Source organism: Amphiprion ocellaris, chromosome 11 (assembly GCF_022539595.1).
Source record: "Amphiprion ocellaris isolate individual 3 ecotype Okinawa chromosome 11, ASM2253959v1, whole genome shotgun sequence".
Lineage (NCBI taxonomy): Eukaryota > Metazoa > Chordata > Actinopteri > Pomacentridae > Amphiprion > Amphiprion ocellaris.
Genome location: NC_072776.1, coordinates 2,482,321 through 2,497,157, shown reverse-complemented (window position 1 = coordinate 2,497,157; position 14,837 = coordinate 2,482,321). Strand labels below are relative to the sequence as shown.

At 33.8% G+C, this 14,837-nt stretch overlaps 1 protein-coding gene across 3 annotated transcripts; it reads left to right on the top strand.

Moving 5' to 3' along the window:
- On the top strand, positions 1 to 14,252 carry scel (sciellin). Of its 3 annotated transcripts, none has more exons than XM_055015206.1 (27): positions 1 to 92; positions 1,970 to 2,007; positions 2,566 to 2,674; positions 2,863 to 2,925; positions 3,036 to 3,107; positions 3,210 to 3,242; positions 3,334 to 3,378; positions 3,460 to 3,495; positions 4,670 to 4,714; positions 4,805 to 4,879; positions 4,970 to 5,038; positions 6,028 to 6,099; positions 6,194 to 6,262; positions 6,367 to 6,423; positions 8,483 to 8,545; positions 8,665 to 8,706; positions 8,789 to 8,830; positions 9,472 to 9,540; positions 9,631 to 9,678; positions 9,780 to 9,833; positions 10,706 to 10,771; positions 10,888 to 10,941; positions 11,530 to 11,619; positions 11,720 to 11,794; positions 12,021 to 12,129; positions 13,633 to 13,735; positions 13,872 to 14,252. In XM_055015206.1, exons 2-27 carry the CDS (start codon positions 1,983 to 1,985, stop codon positions 13,886 to 13,888), a joined length of 1,602 nt encoding a protein of 533 aa, XP_054871181.1. In that variant the 5' UTR covers positions 1 to 92; positions 1,970 to 1,982; the 3' UTR covers positions 13,889 to 14,252. The 3 variants fall into 3 exon arrangements, with proteins under 3 accessions (XP_054871181.1, XP_054871180.1, XP_054871182.1); XM_055015205.1 differs by lacking the exon at positions 1 to 92 and adding an exon at positions 154 to 279; XM_055015207.1 differs by lacking the exon at positions 1 to 92 and adding an exon at positions 158 to 279 and having other exon boundaries at positions 3,337 to 3,378.
- The last annotated feature ends 585 nt before the right edge of the window (positions 14,253 to 14,837 follow it).

Sequence of the window (14,837 nt, the reverse complement as noted above, 5' to 3'; positions counted from 1 at the left end):
CCATTCTGACAGCTTACAAGCAGCGAGAAGCGCAATTAATGAGGCTGATGACGGAGAAGGAAACACTCAGAGTCAGACGGAGACAGAATAAGGTATTCTTTGATTGTGCTGTGAGGCCACACCCTTGGGTGGCCTTGGATCCCCTCCCTTAAGGTTAAAAGCAGAAGGAATGACAAGGGTGTGATTGTGTAGCATAGCGTAGCGTGGGACACAGGTGTTCATATCTGCACTACAGAGAGAACTTACTTTTTACAGCAAGTCACAGAAGCTTCTGTGGAGGTACGTACCTGGTCTTTTTCTGCATCCTGAAGTCGGTTTATAGTATTATTATGATGATGTCTAATGACAACTTAGATTTAGATATAAACAAGTAGATGTGTTATGTGTGGTACAGAGGATTTTTTAGACAAGATGATTCTCAGTGAGGTTCAGTGTTCAACAGATAACATCAAACATCATCCTGCACTGCAAAAACTCAAAATCTTACCAAGTCTATTTGTCTTATTTTTAATCAAAATGTCTCATCTCACCTGATTTAAGATAAATTCACTTAACAACAGACATTTCATCAGATGGAGGGACTTGTTAAAAGACAATGCATCTTAAACATCTTGTTAAGTCAAACAATCTTGAAATTATCTTGTTTTGAGTTGAATTTTAGAAGAAAACTCAAAATAAGTTTAATACATCTCAAATTAGGAGGTTACATGAAAGCAAAAATCTATTTTTGAGTGAAAAACTACTTTTTTTTAAGCATGTCTGGCTTATTTTAAGACACCTAAGCTTGTCAATCCTGGTAAAATAGAGCTTAAAATAAGTTTTCCCAGCTAATTTTAAGATCTCAATGTTGTAAATATCATATCTTATTTCAAGAAATCTTACCAAGCCATTTTTCACTTGTTCTAGTGGCAGATTTTTTCACTTATTTCGAGGTAAAAGTTCCTTGAAATAAGTTTTTTTCCTTGTTTTGAGAGGGGCATTTTTTCCAGTGTGTATCTGAGGATTATGTAATACTATAACTGCAGTGTTCTGCTCTGAATGCATGCTTTACAGATACACTGACATGACACACATATTCACACTCTCTAGGTTTTCTTTCCCCATTTTACTGGTGCTGAATATAAACCCTATTAACTGTAGAGTTTGTAGGGAGCAGACGTATTTCAAGTGATAACCTGTGTGCTGAGACGGCACTTTCTGTGTGAAAGAGCTGCCAAACTGCAGATCTGATGCACTATATGATATGATATTATCAGGAAATATTTCAAGCATTTGACGTATGAATAAGAACTCATTTCAGTGTGTGTGTGTGTGTGTGTGTGTGTGTGTGTGTGTGTGTGTGTGTGTGTGTGTGTGTGTTATCGGGCAGCACATTTGGTTTATAACTCTAATTTTTCTTGGGCTCCAGATGTGTCTGAATAAAACAAACTCAGTGCTTCATACTTCCTTTATGGACTAAAAGCTTTCGTCAGACTTTAGATTGTGTGACTGATAATGAGATAAACGTTGTAGCTGTCTGCACTCAGCTTTCTGCTATGGAAGTGTTTTTGCTGCAGTTGAAAGGGCACAGTCTCTATCATCAATGGCTAATGGCATGTTACTTGTTCTCTGCTCTGTTTTGCTGACAAAGGCGTGTTTGGAGAAGGTGTGTTGTGGTGGGTGGGTGTGTCATCATATGGGCACAGATCAAGACTAACCAGTTTAGGGCTGAACCACTGAATCAAAGTTGAGGGTACAGTGACAAACCCAGCATGACAAAATGAGATGCTCTGACATGAATACGCTCAAGATGAAAGCAGTGATTTAGAAGCTTGTTCTGCAGCGTTTGCATGCTCACTGACAGCAGGTTAAGCTTCAATAAAGAACATTTACGGTACATATGTGAAAGATCTCAGCCTAGACTGACACCTAGTGGTTAATCTACTGCAGTTTCACTGGATTCTTCTTTTTCTGTTTTTTAAACTTACAGGTGAAATTACAAAATGAGCAGATACACGCCACAAATTCGTAAGTATTAAGAAATCTCAAATAAGAAAATGTCAAAAATCAAATTCATTCATTGCATATATTTGTATTTGATTATCTGGGAGATTATCCTGATTTTTTTTATTATCCCTTATTAATCCAACGACGGGAAATTCTGATTTTCGCATATTATTATTATTATTATTATTATTATTATTGTTATTATTGCACATTAGTCCTTTAACCCTGCAAAACCCACTGTTGCAAAAATACAACATCAGGTTTCTTTTATTATTATTTCATTTATTATTTATATATATTATTTATATATAACAGTATATTAGCCCAGGATTTATGTTGATTCAATTGTCAGTGTACAAAAACATAAAATGTTCATATATCATTTGATGGACACTAAAGTGCAAATATAGGAAACTATTATGAAACAGTATCGGTCCATAAATATCAAATTGATGGACCAGAGCCCATTAGTGTTTATCTAATGAGCTCTATTATATTCTCAGCCAATATAACAGAAAAATACAGAAAATAATGTAACAGGGATGAATATGTGAGTGAGAGACAACTTTGTGTTTGCAGGTAAGAGCACCAGCCCCAGCCAGGCCATCGAGGACACCAAGAAGAGGACCTCTCTCCTGAAAGACAGCAGCTGGATCAGAAAGAACGACGACGAGGACGAAGCTGTCGAGTGAGTAAAGCAAACATAAAGGTTGAAATGCAGAATCTGTATTGCACAAGGTCAATTGAACACTTACCTGGGGAGAGGCAGGGTGTGACTTGATTTCTTTTTACCCTGAACTTGAGAAGAAAAGCGTCCTCACATTCCTTTTGCAGGCCACAGTGTTGAGTCACTCCTCTGATTTTTTCCCTCCACAGCCGTGATCCAAACTTTGGCAAATCTATTCTGGGTCGATACAAATCAAATGAGAGTCTAACAAGGTACAGCAAACATTTATATTCTCCAAAAATGAAAAGCAAAGTAATGGAAAAGTAATATTTACTGTCATTAATTTATTTGTGCATTACAAATTATGATTTTTTAATCACAGTCAAGAGCCTGAAGAAACAAAATCCACCAGCACTCGAACCTCAACAACATCCGTGCAAGCTCTCACCAAGAGGTACCGTGTTTTTAAAGCATGCTGGCATCTCTCTGTGATTTTTAAAAATTCATATCAGTCAATCAGGACATGAACTACAAGTTGTGATTTCTGTCTCTGCAGGTTCGGTGGTAGTCACGATGACTTGAAGAGCAGGTTGGTATAATATTTATGCATTATTATAGTTTTCCAGTACAGCACTGGAACTGTTTTGTCAAGTAAAGGTGCATTTTTTCTCTTCTGCAAGCAGCACCCTTCCTTCCAGCAAAACTACATCCTCCTACACCAAAAGGTACATTTTCATTACACAACTAAAGTCACAAATATCATTTTTCATAGACAATGACCAGAATAATCTGCCTCTTTGTTGCAGCACATATTCAACTCTGAAGCCAGATTCTCCCACTACGTATGTAAAGCTCCAGTTTATTACTCATATGGGTCAATATTTCGAAGTCCATGGGATATATCTTGCATACATTTTTATTAAAAGTAAAAAACAAATCATGATTATGATCATGTCTTTACAAATTCTAATTCTAAATGACTCAAAAATTATCACAAAGACACAAAAATTATCCAAAATGACGAGAAACAATCCAAGCTGACATAAAATTCGTTGAAATTGACAAGAAAATTGTCCAAAATGACTCAAAAATTGTCCAAAATGACTCAAAAATTGTCCATAATTACAGAAAATTAGCCCAGAATGACATGAAATTTGTCCCAAAGACACAAAAGTGACCGAAAATGATGAGAAAATGTCCAAAATGACTCAAAAATTGTCCAGGTCAATATATAATTGAGGGACTTTTGAAGTCCATGGGATATATCTTACATCCATTTTTATTAAAAGTAGAAAAAATAATGTTTTTTTTATGTTAATTATGATCATGTCTTTACAAATTCCATAATAATTTATTATGGAAACAATCACTTATTAATAAAAAATGACTGGATATCACTAAAATGTCAACTAAATAATCGTCTGAATTTAATAACAACCACCTCCTAATTAGCTAAACAATAATAAAATGAGCTGATTCAGAAATAATTTGGATTGTGTTCTTTTTATTAAGTTGAGATAATCATGACAGATATTTCTTTTTTGGCAGTATATCAAATTTTATATGAAAAATAACAAATTAAATCACTTTCCACTAAGTTACCCATTACAAAAACACCTGTCCAGGAAGTGTGTTAATTTCAGATCACATGACCTGCTCCACATGATGTCATTTCCTCCTGAAGTAAAGACTGGCCAGACTCCAAGGCTTTCTGACTTATTTAATATAAAATAGTAAAACAGGTTTGCTGCAATATCTTTACAAATAACTTTCAATTTCAATTTTACTCAGTAATATATATAATATTCAGAAGAATCTTTCTGTAAAAATGCCATGTGGTGTTTGGTTATAGGCAGCCATGTTGATTTTAGGCCTGAAAACAGCAAAAATGTCAACTATGATACCTGTCAACTATGTTACAAAAAGTCCCACAACTATATATTGACCCATATTTTAAAAATTGACAGCAAAGCTCTAATTGAAGTGTAATTTTACATTTTTTTTCTGTCACTGCAGGACCACCACATCCAAAACCACCATCATAAAGGAGCCGAAGACGAGGTACACGACAAATACTTGCAACAAGCTCACAGGGAAAAAACATTCCAGTGAAACAGTTATAAAATTAGTTTTGTGTTTCTTCTGCTTCAGCACCACGACCACCACGGTCACCAAGGACGGCAAAACCACCGAGACCACCACCACCACCACCACCCAGAGTGTTCGGTATGGAACATTAATATGCAGTTTATCCATTTATCACAGTGAGTTTGTATCAGTATAGATAGAAAGTTTATTTGTTTCTTTATTTTGCAGCTCTTCTGTGACTAAAAGTCCCACCAAGACCGAGACGTTCACTGAGCGGGTCAAGTCTTCAAGCAAAGGGTAAAAATATTATAGTATCTAGTGACAGAAGAAGTACTTGGATCATTTAGTCAAGTAAAAGTACAAAAATACAGCATCAGCAGCATATGGGAGCGTTAGTTTCAAAGTTGAACATTTATTTACTGACATCCTGTGGAGCAATTTTCACATATTTGTAGTTTAGTTGAATATTTTCATTTTGTGTTATTTTAAACTTCTTCTCCTCTTCATTTGTAACGGAAAAACGTTGTATTAAAAAACAACTATTTACAATTATTTGTACATAAGTTAGTTAAGACAAACTCCACATCAAACAGTCTGGAATATTTAACATCTACTGATGTGCAACTACATCAACGATAAAGATTAAGCAATATAATAATATTACACTGACGAGCAAGTCTGCACAGTTAAAACTTCTACTTTTGATACATGGTGTTCATTTTCTCTAATGCTTTATTATGTGTATATAGGTGAAGGTCTGTAGATAATTTGATATTCACTACTTTTTTAAGCTCTGGGTTTACATCCGAATGAGCGTTTTAACCCTCCTGTTGTCTTCATTTACAGGCACAAAAAAATATAGTTTCCTTGTCTGAAAAAAAGCCAAAAATTCCCCAAATTTCTAAAATTTTGCAAAACCTTCAGGAAGAATATTCCAATAATTCCTTAAAAGTTCCCCTTAAAACTTTTATTTAAAGAAGAATCCCCCAAATTTGGCAAGAAGATTCTTGTAAATATTTTCAAAAAATGAATAAAAATCTTCCAAAAAAATCCTAAAAATATCTAAAATGATTCCATATATATCAGTAAAACTTTTAATATTTTCTTAAAGAACAAAGATTTCCCAAAAATGTTGAAAATGTGGACATCAGAAGTTTCACTGTGAAAATTTTTTTCTTCACATTTTCAAACTTTAAAACGGGTCAGTTTTGACCTGCAGGACGATACGAGGGTTAATACAAACTTCAGCAACATCAAATAATAAGTTTTCACTTTTTTCCACACAGGCCCCAGTACACCTCCTACTCCCCGACCAGAACCACCCAAGTGACAGAGAAGACTGTTTCTAGCACTAAAGAGTAAGACCCTGTCAGATTATTCTGTATAGTAGACCAGTAAATCCACACATCACCTCCAACTTAACCCTTCTTTCTTTAAAATACATCTTTGCAGACCAGAGGACAAACTTTTCGACACACTCATCCCCTCATCTGTCAAGGAGGAGTATTCACCCAAAGACAGGTGATATTTTCATTCATTAAACCTACAGCAAAACTAATATATGAACCATGACGCCAAGTGGTCAGCAATTACACACTAAATATGGTGTGTTTTCTTCTTTGCAGCAAAACTACCGTCACCACAACTGAGACCGTGATCATGAAAAGCAGCTCCGACACAAAGTGAGTTTTACCACATAGTGTGAATAATGCAGGGGAGGCTGTGTACTGTTGAGATTACATTATAGCCAAGTTAGCAGGATAAAAGCAGTTTGTCTTTTTTTGTTGTTGTCAAATGATATTATAAGGGTTAGGGTGCTGTCCAAATATAGCGAGTCTTAGCACTGGGTGACATCCGACCTACATATCAGATCCTGTTGCAGGAAATACCCAATAGAGCATGAAATATGGATTAGTTAACGTCTAAAAATACACTGTTTACTTCTTCAGAACTGCTTCAGTAAGAACCAATGGGCTTGGAGATTATTACCACAAACTGGGAAGGGAAGTCATCAAAAACTATGTGTCTTCTAACGGGATTTGTAGACATTAACACCAGTTTTATCCTTAACCCTCCTGTTGTTCTCATTTACCTTAACCTTTTGTCAATCATTTTTAACCCTTGTGTCGTCCTGCGGGTCAAAGTTGATGTCGAAAAAAAATATTTTCACAGTGAAACTTATGATGTCCACATTTTCAACATTTTGGGGAAATCTTTGAACATTTTTTAGTGGGAAAAAAAGAAATGTTACAAAATGTCCATACATATCAACCAAAATCCAATGAAATTCACTGGATTTTGGTGATTTTTTTGGTGAATGTTCTTAAAGAAAATATTAGAAGTTTTACTACTATATATATATATATATATATATATATATATATATATATATATATATATATATATATATATATATATATATATATATATATATATATATATATATATATATATATATATATATATATATAAAATCACTTTAGATATTGAGGATTATTTTTGGAAGATTTTAACTCATTTTTTGAAAATATTTTCTTGCCAAATTTGGGGGATTTTTTAAAAATAATACATTTAACCCTCCTGTTGTCCTCATTTACGGGCACCAAAAAATATTGTTTCCTTGTCTGAAAAAATCCAAAACATCAGCAAAACAATTCCCCAAGTTTCTGAAAATTTGCAAAACTTTCAAGAAAATTCTAGTAAATATTTTCAAAAAATGAGTAAAAATCTTCCAAAACAAATAGCTTCAAAATATCTAAAGTGATTACATATATATCAGTAAAACTTGCCACTGAGAGGGGGAAATGGCCCAGTGTTTATGCGGTTCACATAAAGCAATCACATAAAAATCAAATTAAGAACATTCACATAAAAATCAGCCAAAATCCAGTGAATTTTGCTGGATTTTGGTTGATTTTTATGTGAATGTTCTTGAGACACATTTTCAACATTTCTTTTGTTCCAGCAAAAAATGTTCAAAGATTTCCCCAAAATGTTGAAAATGTGGACATCACAAGTTTCACTGTGAAAATATTTTTTTCCCCCCACATTTTCAAACTTTAAAACGGGTCAGTTTTGACCCGCAGGACGACACGAGGGTTAAATCCTATGACTTTATCAACTATATGCTACATATACAGTCATTTCACCAGTAGAGCAGTCTGTTCCAAGTCTTTACATGATGCATTCTCCTCCTCCTCAAAACATGTAGGCAAATTAAAGACCCAGATGGTCTGTAGGTGTGTGACCGGGTGTGCAGTTGTATAGTGTGAGCAGGAAGTCGCTGGTGCCTCTTTCAGTGTCGTACAACCACAGAGTCACAACAACAATGTATCGATAGAACAGTAAAGTTTTAACCCTCCTGTTGTCCTCATTTAAGCTTATATCTGGTTAAGTTTCCCCATGAAACTGCACGCCACAGATGAGTAGCTCAAGGACCACCAGAAGGTGAAAAGATGAGATGATTCTCTCTGTTGTTATCGGTTCAGACTCTGATAAACTGTTTAAAGACAACATTCCTTTCAAATGTACTGCCAGGTTTTGGGATTCAGAGGGTTAAAGTGAAACTATCTAACTTTTAAAAGAATGAGTCTGAAAAGAAATAAACACTAAATAAAGCACCTACTCTGGCTACTACAGCCTCACTTGGGGTGTTATGAGAAGTGGGCTTATGGCTAATGTTAATTTAGTTTAGACATTGCAGTGCAATAATTGTTAATTGTTAATATTGTTTCTGTGCAGGGCTGAGAAGGACCTCTTTGATAGTCTCCTTCCCAAGTCAGTCAAGGACGATGTCAAAGAGAGGTAATCTGTGTGCACAATAATAACATCTACAGTCATATATTACACGTTAAATGCATTCTCCTTATAAAAGCTCAAATAAAGTGCTAGTTGATCATTATGTAATATTCTCTACATTACAGCAAAACTACTGAGACTGTGACAGTGAAAACCAGCAGTGATGGGTGAGTTATGCAGGAGACACCATGGCAGTGACAGAAATACTGAGCCACATGAAAATATTTACTACTGTTTTGCATTTTTCAGGAATGGTATTAAAACCACTACCACAACTAGGACTGCCTCCACGTAAGATAACCTTTTGTCAATCATTTTTAACCCTCGTGTCGTCCTGCGGGTCAAAATTGACCCGTTTTCAAGTTTGAAAATGTGGAAAAAAAGTCTATTTTCACAGTGAAACTTCTGATGTCCACATTTTCAACATTTTTGGGAAATCTTTGAACATTTTTTGGTGGAAAAAAGAAATGTTAAAAATGTTTCTTAAGAGCATTCACACAAAAAATCAACCAAAATCCAGCGAATTTCACTGGATTTTGGTAGATTTTTTTGTGAATGAGTGAATGAATGAGTGAAAATATTAAAAGTTTTACTGATATATATGTAGTCACTTTAGATATTTTTAGGATTTTTTTGGAATATTTTTACTCATTTTTTGAAAATATTTAAAAGAAATTTCCTGCCAAATTTGGGGATTTTTTAAATAAAACTTTTAAGGGAAACTTTTAAGGAATTATTGGAATTTTCTTCTTGAAGATTTTGCAAATTTTCAGAAATTTGGGGAATTTTTTTCTGAATTTTTGGACTTTTTTCAGACAAGGAAACAATATTTTTTGGTGCCTGTAAATGAGGACAACAGGAGGGTTAAACAAATACATCCTCTACATCTGAAGATTGCTCTCATAATCAATATATATTTATTGTCTGTGCAGGGCTGAGGATGACCTTTATGACACACTCCTGCCCAAATCAATCACATCTGGGCTCTCTTCTCCTGTCAGGTGAAATGTCACAGTGAATTATTAGAACAAATCAAACATCTAATTGATTCTCCTAGAGGGTGAAACATCACTTTGTCACTGTTTCAACAGTTCCAGCATCACAAGGAGAGAGGTCGTCACCGTGGAGAGCAGCAGAGGGTGAGTTCTGGAAATGAAACACTGAAATTTGTTCATGTTTTGTGGGTTTTTTTTTTTTAGCTTGCAGTATATATATTCTGACATTTTCTTCTGTCATTTAGAGGAGAAAGCCCAACTCTGACATCCCCAACCTCCACCCGCCGCAGCATCACCAGGTAAACATGCGGAAACTAATGCACTTTAACCCTCCGATTTTAAAAAAATCACCAAATTATATCACTTATCAGTGTCAAAAACTGTATAAAAGCAAGGCTTGATTCAACTTTTTTTTTTACAGTACTTGAATGTATCATGTGTAATGCAAAGTTCTATCAGGAAAATCAATCAAATTTTAGCTTAACATTGTGATGTTTTTATCATAATCTCTTTATTCTACATTCAAAAAGCCATGAAAAATTAATCTGCATCATGTGGAGGAATAATATTTTTAAAATATTGATAACATTTGTGGGGGGAAAGGTTGTACATATTGATATCAATATTTCTGTTGTTGCACAAGTTTTGCTGATATTTTTTAGATATTTTTAGGATTTTTTTTTATTTACTCATTTTTTGAAAATATATATAATTTTCTTACCAAATTTGGGAGATTTTTAAAATTTTTTAAAATAAAACTTTTAAGGGAAACTTTTAAGGAATTATTGGAATTTTCTTCCTAAAGGTTTTACAAATTTTCAGAAATTTGGGGAATTTTTTTTGCTGAATTTTTAGATTTTTTTCAGACAAGGAAACAATATTTTTTGGCCATAAATGAAGACAATAGGAGGGTTAAAAATGAGTCCACAGTGAGTACAAATGTGACAGAAGCAAAAACAAAAACCTCTACCAACTTCTTGAAGTTCTGGCAATTAAACATCAGCACTAGAACTCTTGCAGGTGATTCCTTAAGAACTATTGACAGGGAGTTCATTCTAGCTTCTGAATCATGACAACATTACATAGATCCAGATTAACTCAAGTAAGTTCTTACAGCCAAAATTCAGCTGCTGTTCTGCATCTAACTCATTATTTTGCCTCTTTGACACAGCTACAGCTCCTATGATGATCTCCCCTCCACCCGCACCACCTCCTACTCCGTCAGCACCAAGCCCAGGTGATCATCTGACTATTAAACAGCTCTAAACTCATATACACACAGCTGTTTGTCTGAATAAAATGTGGCTGTAGTTTCTCCGTTATCCCTAATCTGTTCTGTGTTTGCTCACTCAGTGACAACTACAGCAGCGAACGCAAATCCTACTCCTACTCCAGACCAGACTCCAGGTAGAAAAAACAGGCAGAGACAACATTTAACCCTCCTGTTGTCCTCATTTATGGGCACCAAAAAATATTGTTTCTTTGTCTGAAAAAAAATCCAAAAATTCTGCAAAAAAATTCCCCAAATTTCTGAAAATTTGCAAAACCTTCAGGAAGAAAATTCCAATAATTCCTTAAAAGTTTCCCTTAAAAGTTTTAATTTTAAAAAATCCCCCAAATTTGGCAAGAAAATTCTTATAAATATTTTCAAAAAATTTGTAAAAATCTTCCCAAAAAAATCCTAAAAATATCTAAAGTGATTCCATATATGAGTAAAACTTCTAATATTTTCTTTAAGAGCATTCACAAAAAAATCAGATTTTTATGTGATGGTTCTTAAGAAACTTTTTTCCCCCCAAAAAATGTTCAAAAATTTCCCAAAAATGTTGAAAATGTGGACATCAGAAGTTTCACTGTGAAAATATTTTTTCCCCACATTTTCAAACTTTAAAAGGGGTCAATTTTGACCTGCAGTACGACACGAGTGTTAAATACAGCAGTAAGTATTAAATGTTCTAAATGCTGTGATCTCTGGTTCATTCCGTCTGTTTATAGCTATGAGTACACCAGTATCACCAGCCCCTCTTCATACACCAGTATCACCAGTCCCACCACCTACACCACAACATCATACAGGACCAGCAGGTAGAAGTTTATCTTGACTACGGATTCATTTTGTTGAACAAACCGTACATGAGAATAAAACCAGAGTCTGTAGAAGCTGACGTCTGTGTAACTCTCACAGCAGGTCCGATGAGAATCTGTCAGATCCCATCTACTCAAAATCCTCCACAAGGAACGTCTATGCATCTTCTGAGAGGTAGGAAAAGTGCAACAGTGAAACAGTAGTGATAGTCTACATGCAGTCTACTCTGTGAGGTTCTGAACTAAATGCAAAGATGTTCAGTGGGTATAACGCTTACTTTGGTCACCCTCAGGACGACACGAGGGTTAAAATAATTGTTTCCAAGGTTATCAAGAATAAACTCACATGCTCAGTGTTCTTATAATGTCCTGTAAAATGCTTCTCTTCTGATGTGCTGTAGGATCGTGCATGAGAAAGACCTGTGCACCGTCTGCCGTAAGCCTTTCACTGGTGATGCCAAGATGGTCCTGGATGACATGAAGATCAACTGCCATGCTTCCTGCTTCAAGGTCAGTCTGAAGATATGCCTTTCCTCTCATTACTCAGTGGTGTATAGTAAAAACAACAACAAAACTGACAAGCAAACAAGCAAAAACTTTTATTCCAGCGGTTAGAGCACAAGAAAATACTGTAAAGTAAAAAAAACAGAAAAATTGTATTTTAAATGTTTACTGAAGGATATTTGCATGTGTAGAAACAATTAAATATGACTACTAGTGCTACTACTACTACTAGTAATAATAATATGTACAAAATGTAATAAGAATTGAATAACAATAATAGTAATAATAATAATAATAATAATAATAATAATAATAATAATAACATTGATTAAAATAGAAAGATACAAAAATAAAATAAAAAATGTAGAATAGAAAAATACTAAATATTATTATTATAATATATATATATATATATATATATATATAAAAAAATATTATGCATAATAACAAGAAGAAGAAGAATTTGAGAATTTGTGCAAAATTTTATAATAATTTCATAATAATAATTTGAAAATTTAATACTAATTATTTTTGCACATATTCTTCTTGTTATTATTATTATTATTATTATTACTATTATTATTATGCAATATAATAATGATAATAATAACAATAACAATAATATGTACAAAATGTAATAATAATTATAATAATAATTATTATTATTATTTTATTATTATTTTATAATATTAATATACTACTACTATTACTATTACTACTACTAATAATAATAATGTTTTTAAGAACAATTTTATGGTGATTCACAGTTACCAGTTTCAATATTATTTTACATTAGACGTGTAAATTCACAGTCTATTTTTGTAATTTTATTGATATTTTAATGTATCTCAACAAAAAAATCCATAAAATTGATGAGAAAAATTGCAGATTTTTTTGCAGTGCAGTCTCTCAAGGCAACTATTGATGCTTTTCTAAAGAACTAAAACTTTAAATAGCCCTACAACAACTTAAACTAAAGCAAATAATTGGAAGTTTTCTACTGTAACGTGTCAAAAAGTCATCTGTAATAAAGGCGACTGCAAGCGTCACATAGTGGATTCAATCACACAATAAGTTCCATGTAGATAAGATAAAGATAAAGATAAAGTTCTTTATTTCTCCCCACGCCAGGGGAAATTTACATTGTTACAGCAGCTTATGTAACAGTAGACGTAGTGATAAGAATAAAATAATAATAGAACAATAGTAATAATATTTACAATATATACAAGGGTGAGAGATGAGGATAAAGTGGCTTAACAGAAAAAATAAAAAATAAAGTTTAAAAGTGCAAAGATGTGCAGTGCAAGAATGTCTGTGCAAATTGTTATGGTTTGGGGTCGTAATGATATAGTCGAGTTTATGTTAACATCAGCCAGTGATGCTGATGTTGTAAAGTCTTATAGCAGATAGAATGAAGGACCTGCCACCAGCATCCAGATGTAATCAGTCAGCACATCTGTGCAGCTGAGTGCTCAGCTTGTATCTTATTTGTTTGTGTTTCTGCAGTGCGATGTGTGTAACAGCACTCTGGGTAATCTGAAAGCTGGCGACAGCATGTGGATCTACAAACGCATGGTTCACTGTGAGAACTGCTTCGACACCACCAGAGGTAAGAACACAGACGGATGTATCTGCAGTAGCTCGTCCTTTTCAATGTAAACCTCCTATGAAGAAATGTTTACATGTTTTAGTTTATTTTGTTGAAGGAAAATCTTAATCTAACTGTTTCTTTCTTCCCCCAACAGAAAAATGGCGACGCTGAGCCTCCATGAATAAAAAAAAAAAAAAGTTTGTTTTTCAGTTTACTTTGGGGGACTTGGGTTCTCATCATTATAACAAGCAGACAGACCTTTAGCTGGGTGTTTTGATGAATGGTAGTTAGATTAAGGATGCTACTTTTTTTAACAGTTTGTATTAACTTTTGGAGCTGTGCTGTTGTGATATTGCTGCCTCTATATCGACCCCTTTACAACACATCACTTCTTATATTCTCTTAAGTCTGCAGCTTCTTAGGGGAACTCTTATGTTTTACATTTTAGGAAATATTGCAATATTGAGGGCCGGGGGCTTTTTCTTTGTGCAATAAAGGCAATTCAAGTATGTAAAAAATAAATATCTTCCAGTTACTTCAGTGTATGTGGAATTCTTAACTATTATGTATGAAGAATATTTATCACAGTTATGAATTTCTGAAATTTCAGCTCTAAATCATCAATTAGAAATTCAAAAATGATTGGTATGGAGAGGTGATTGAAAAAATAATGAAATTAAAACATATTAGCCAACATTTTAGCAATGCCATGTGAACTGTATTGTATCATACATTGTTAAAATGCGTCAAACATTCGCTAAATATTAATAATGGCAAAGTCAAGAGAACTGGTAGGTGGATTCTAAACTGAGTTTTCATTTCATCCAAGTACTAAATTCTGGACCCATTAAAGAGAACACATATAGAGAATTTACCGAAGTCCATAGAAATAAAATACTCTAGCAATCCAGCTGCTTGGATAAATCATTATGAACCCACCAAACTATGAACACAAGGGGATATATATGGATTAATATATTGAGGGACTTTTGAAGTCTATGGAAAATATATATAATGGAAACAATCACTTATTAATTTAAAAAAAAATGACTGGATATCTCTAAAGTCAACTAAATAACTGTCCCAATTTAATAACAACCACCTTCTAATGAGCTAAACA

What these genes read in the sequence shown, in the direction of transcription:
- scel (XM_055015206.1), top strand. Translation starts at nt 1,983, where the DNA reads ATGAGCAGATACACGCCACAAATTC. An exon ending in ACTGTTTCTAGCACTAAAGA is followed by an intron (nt 6,100 to 6,193) that starts GTAAGACCCTGT and finishes ACATCTTTGCAG; the next exon opens with ACCAGAGGACAAACTTTTCG. An exon ending in ACAACTAGGACTGCCTCCAC is followed by an intron (nt 8,831 to 9,471) that starts GTAAGATAACCT and finishes TTGTCTGTGCAG; the next exon opens with GGCTGAGGATGACCTTTATG.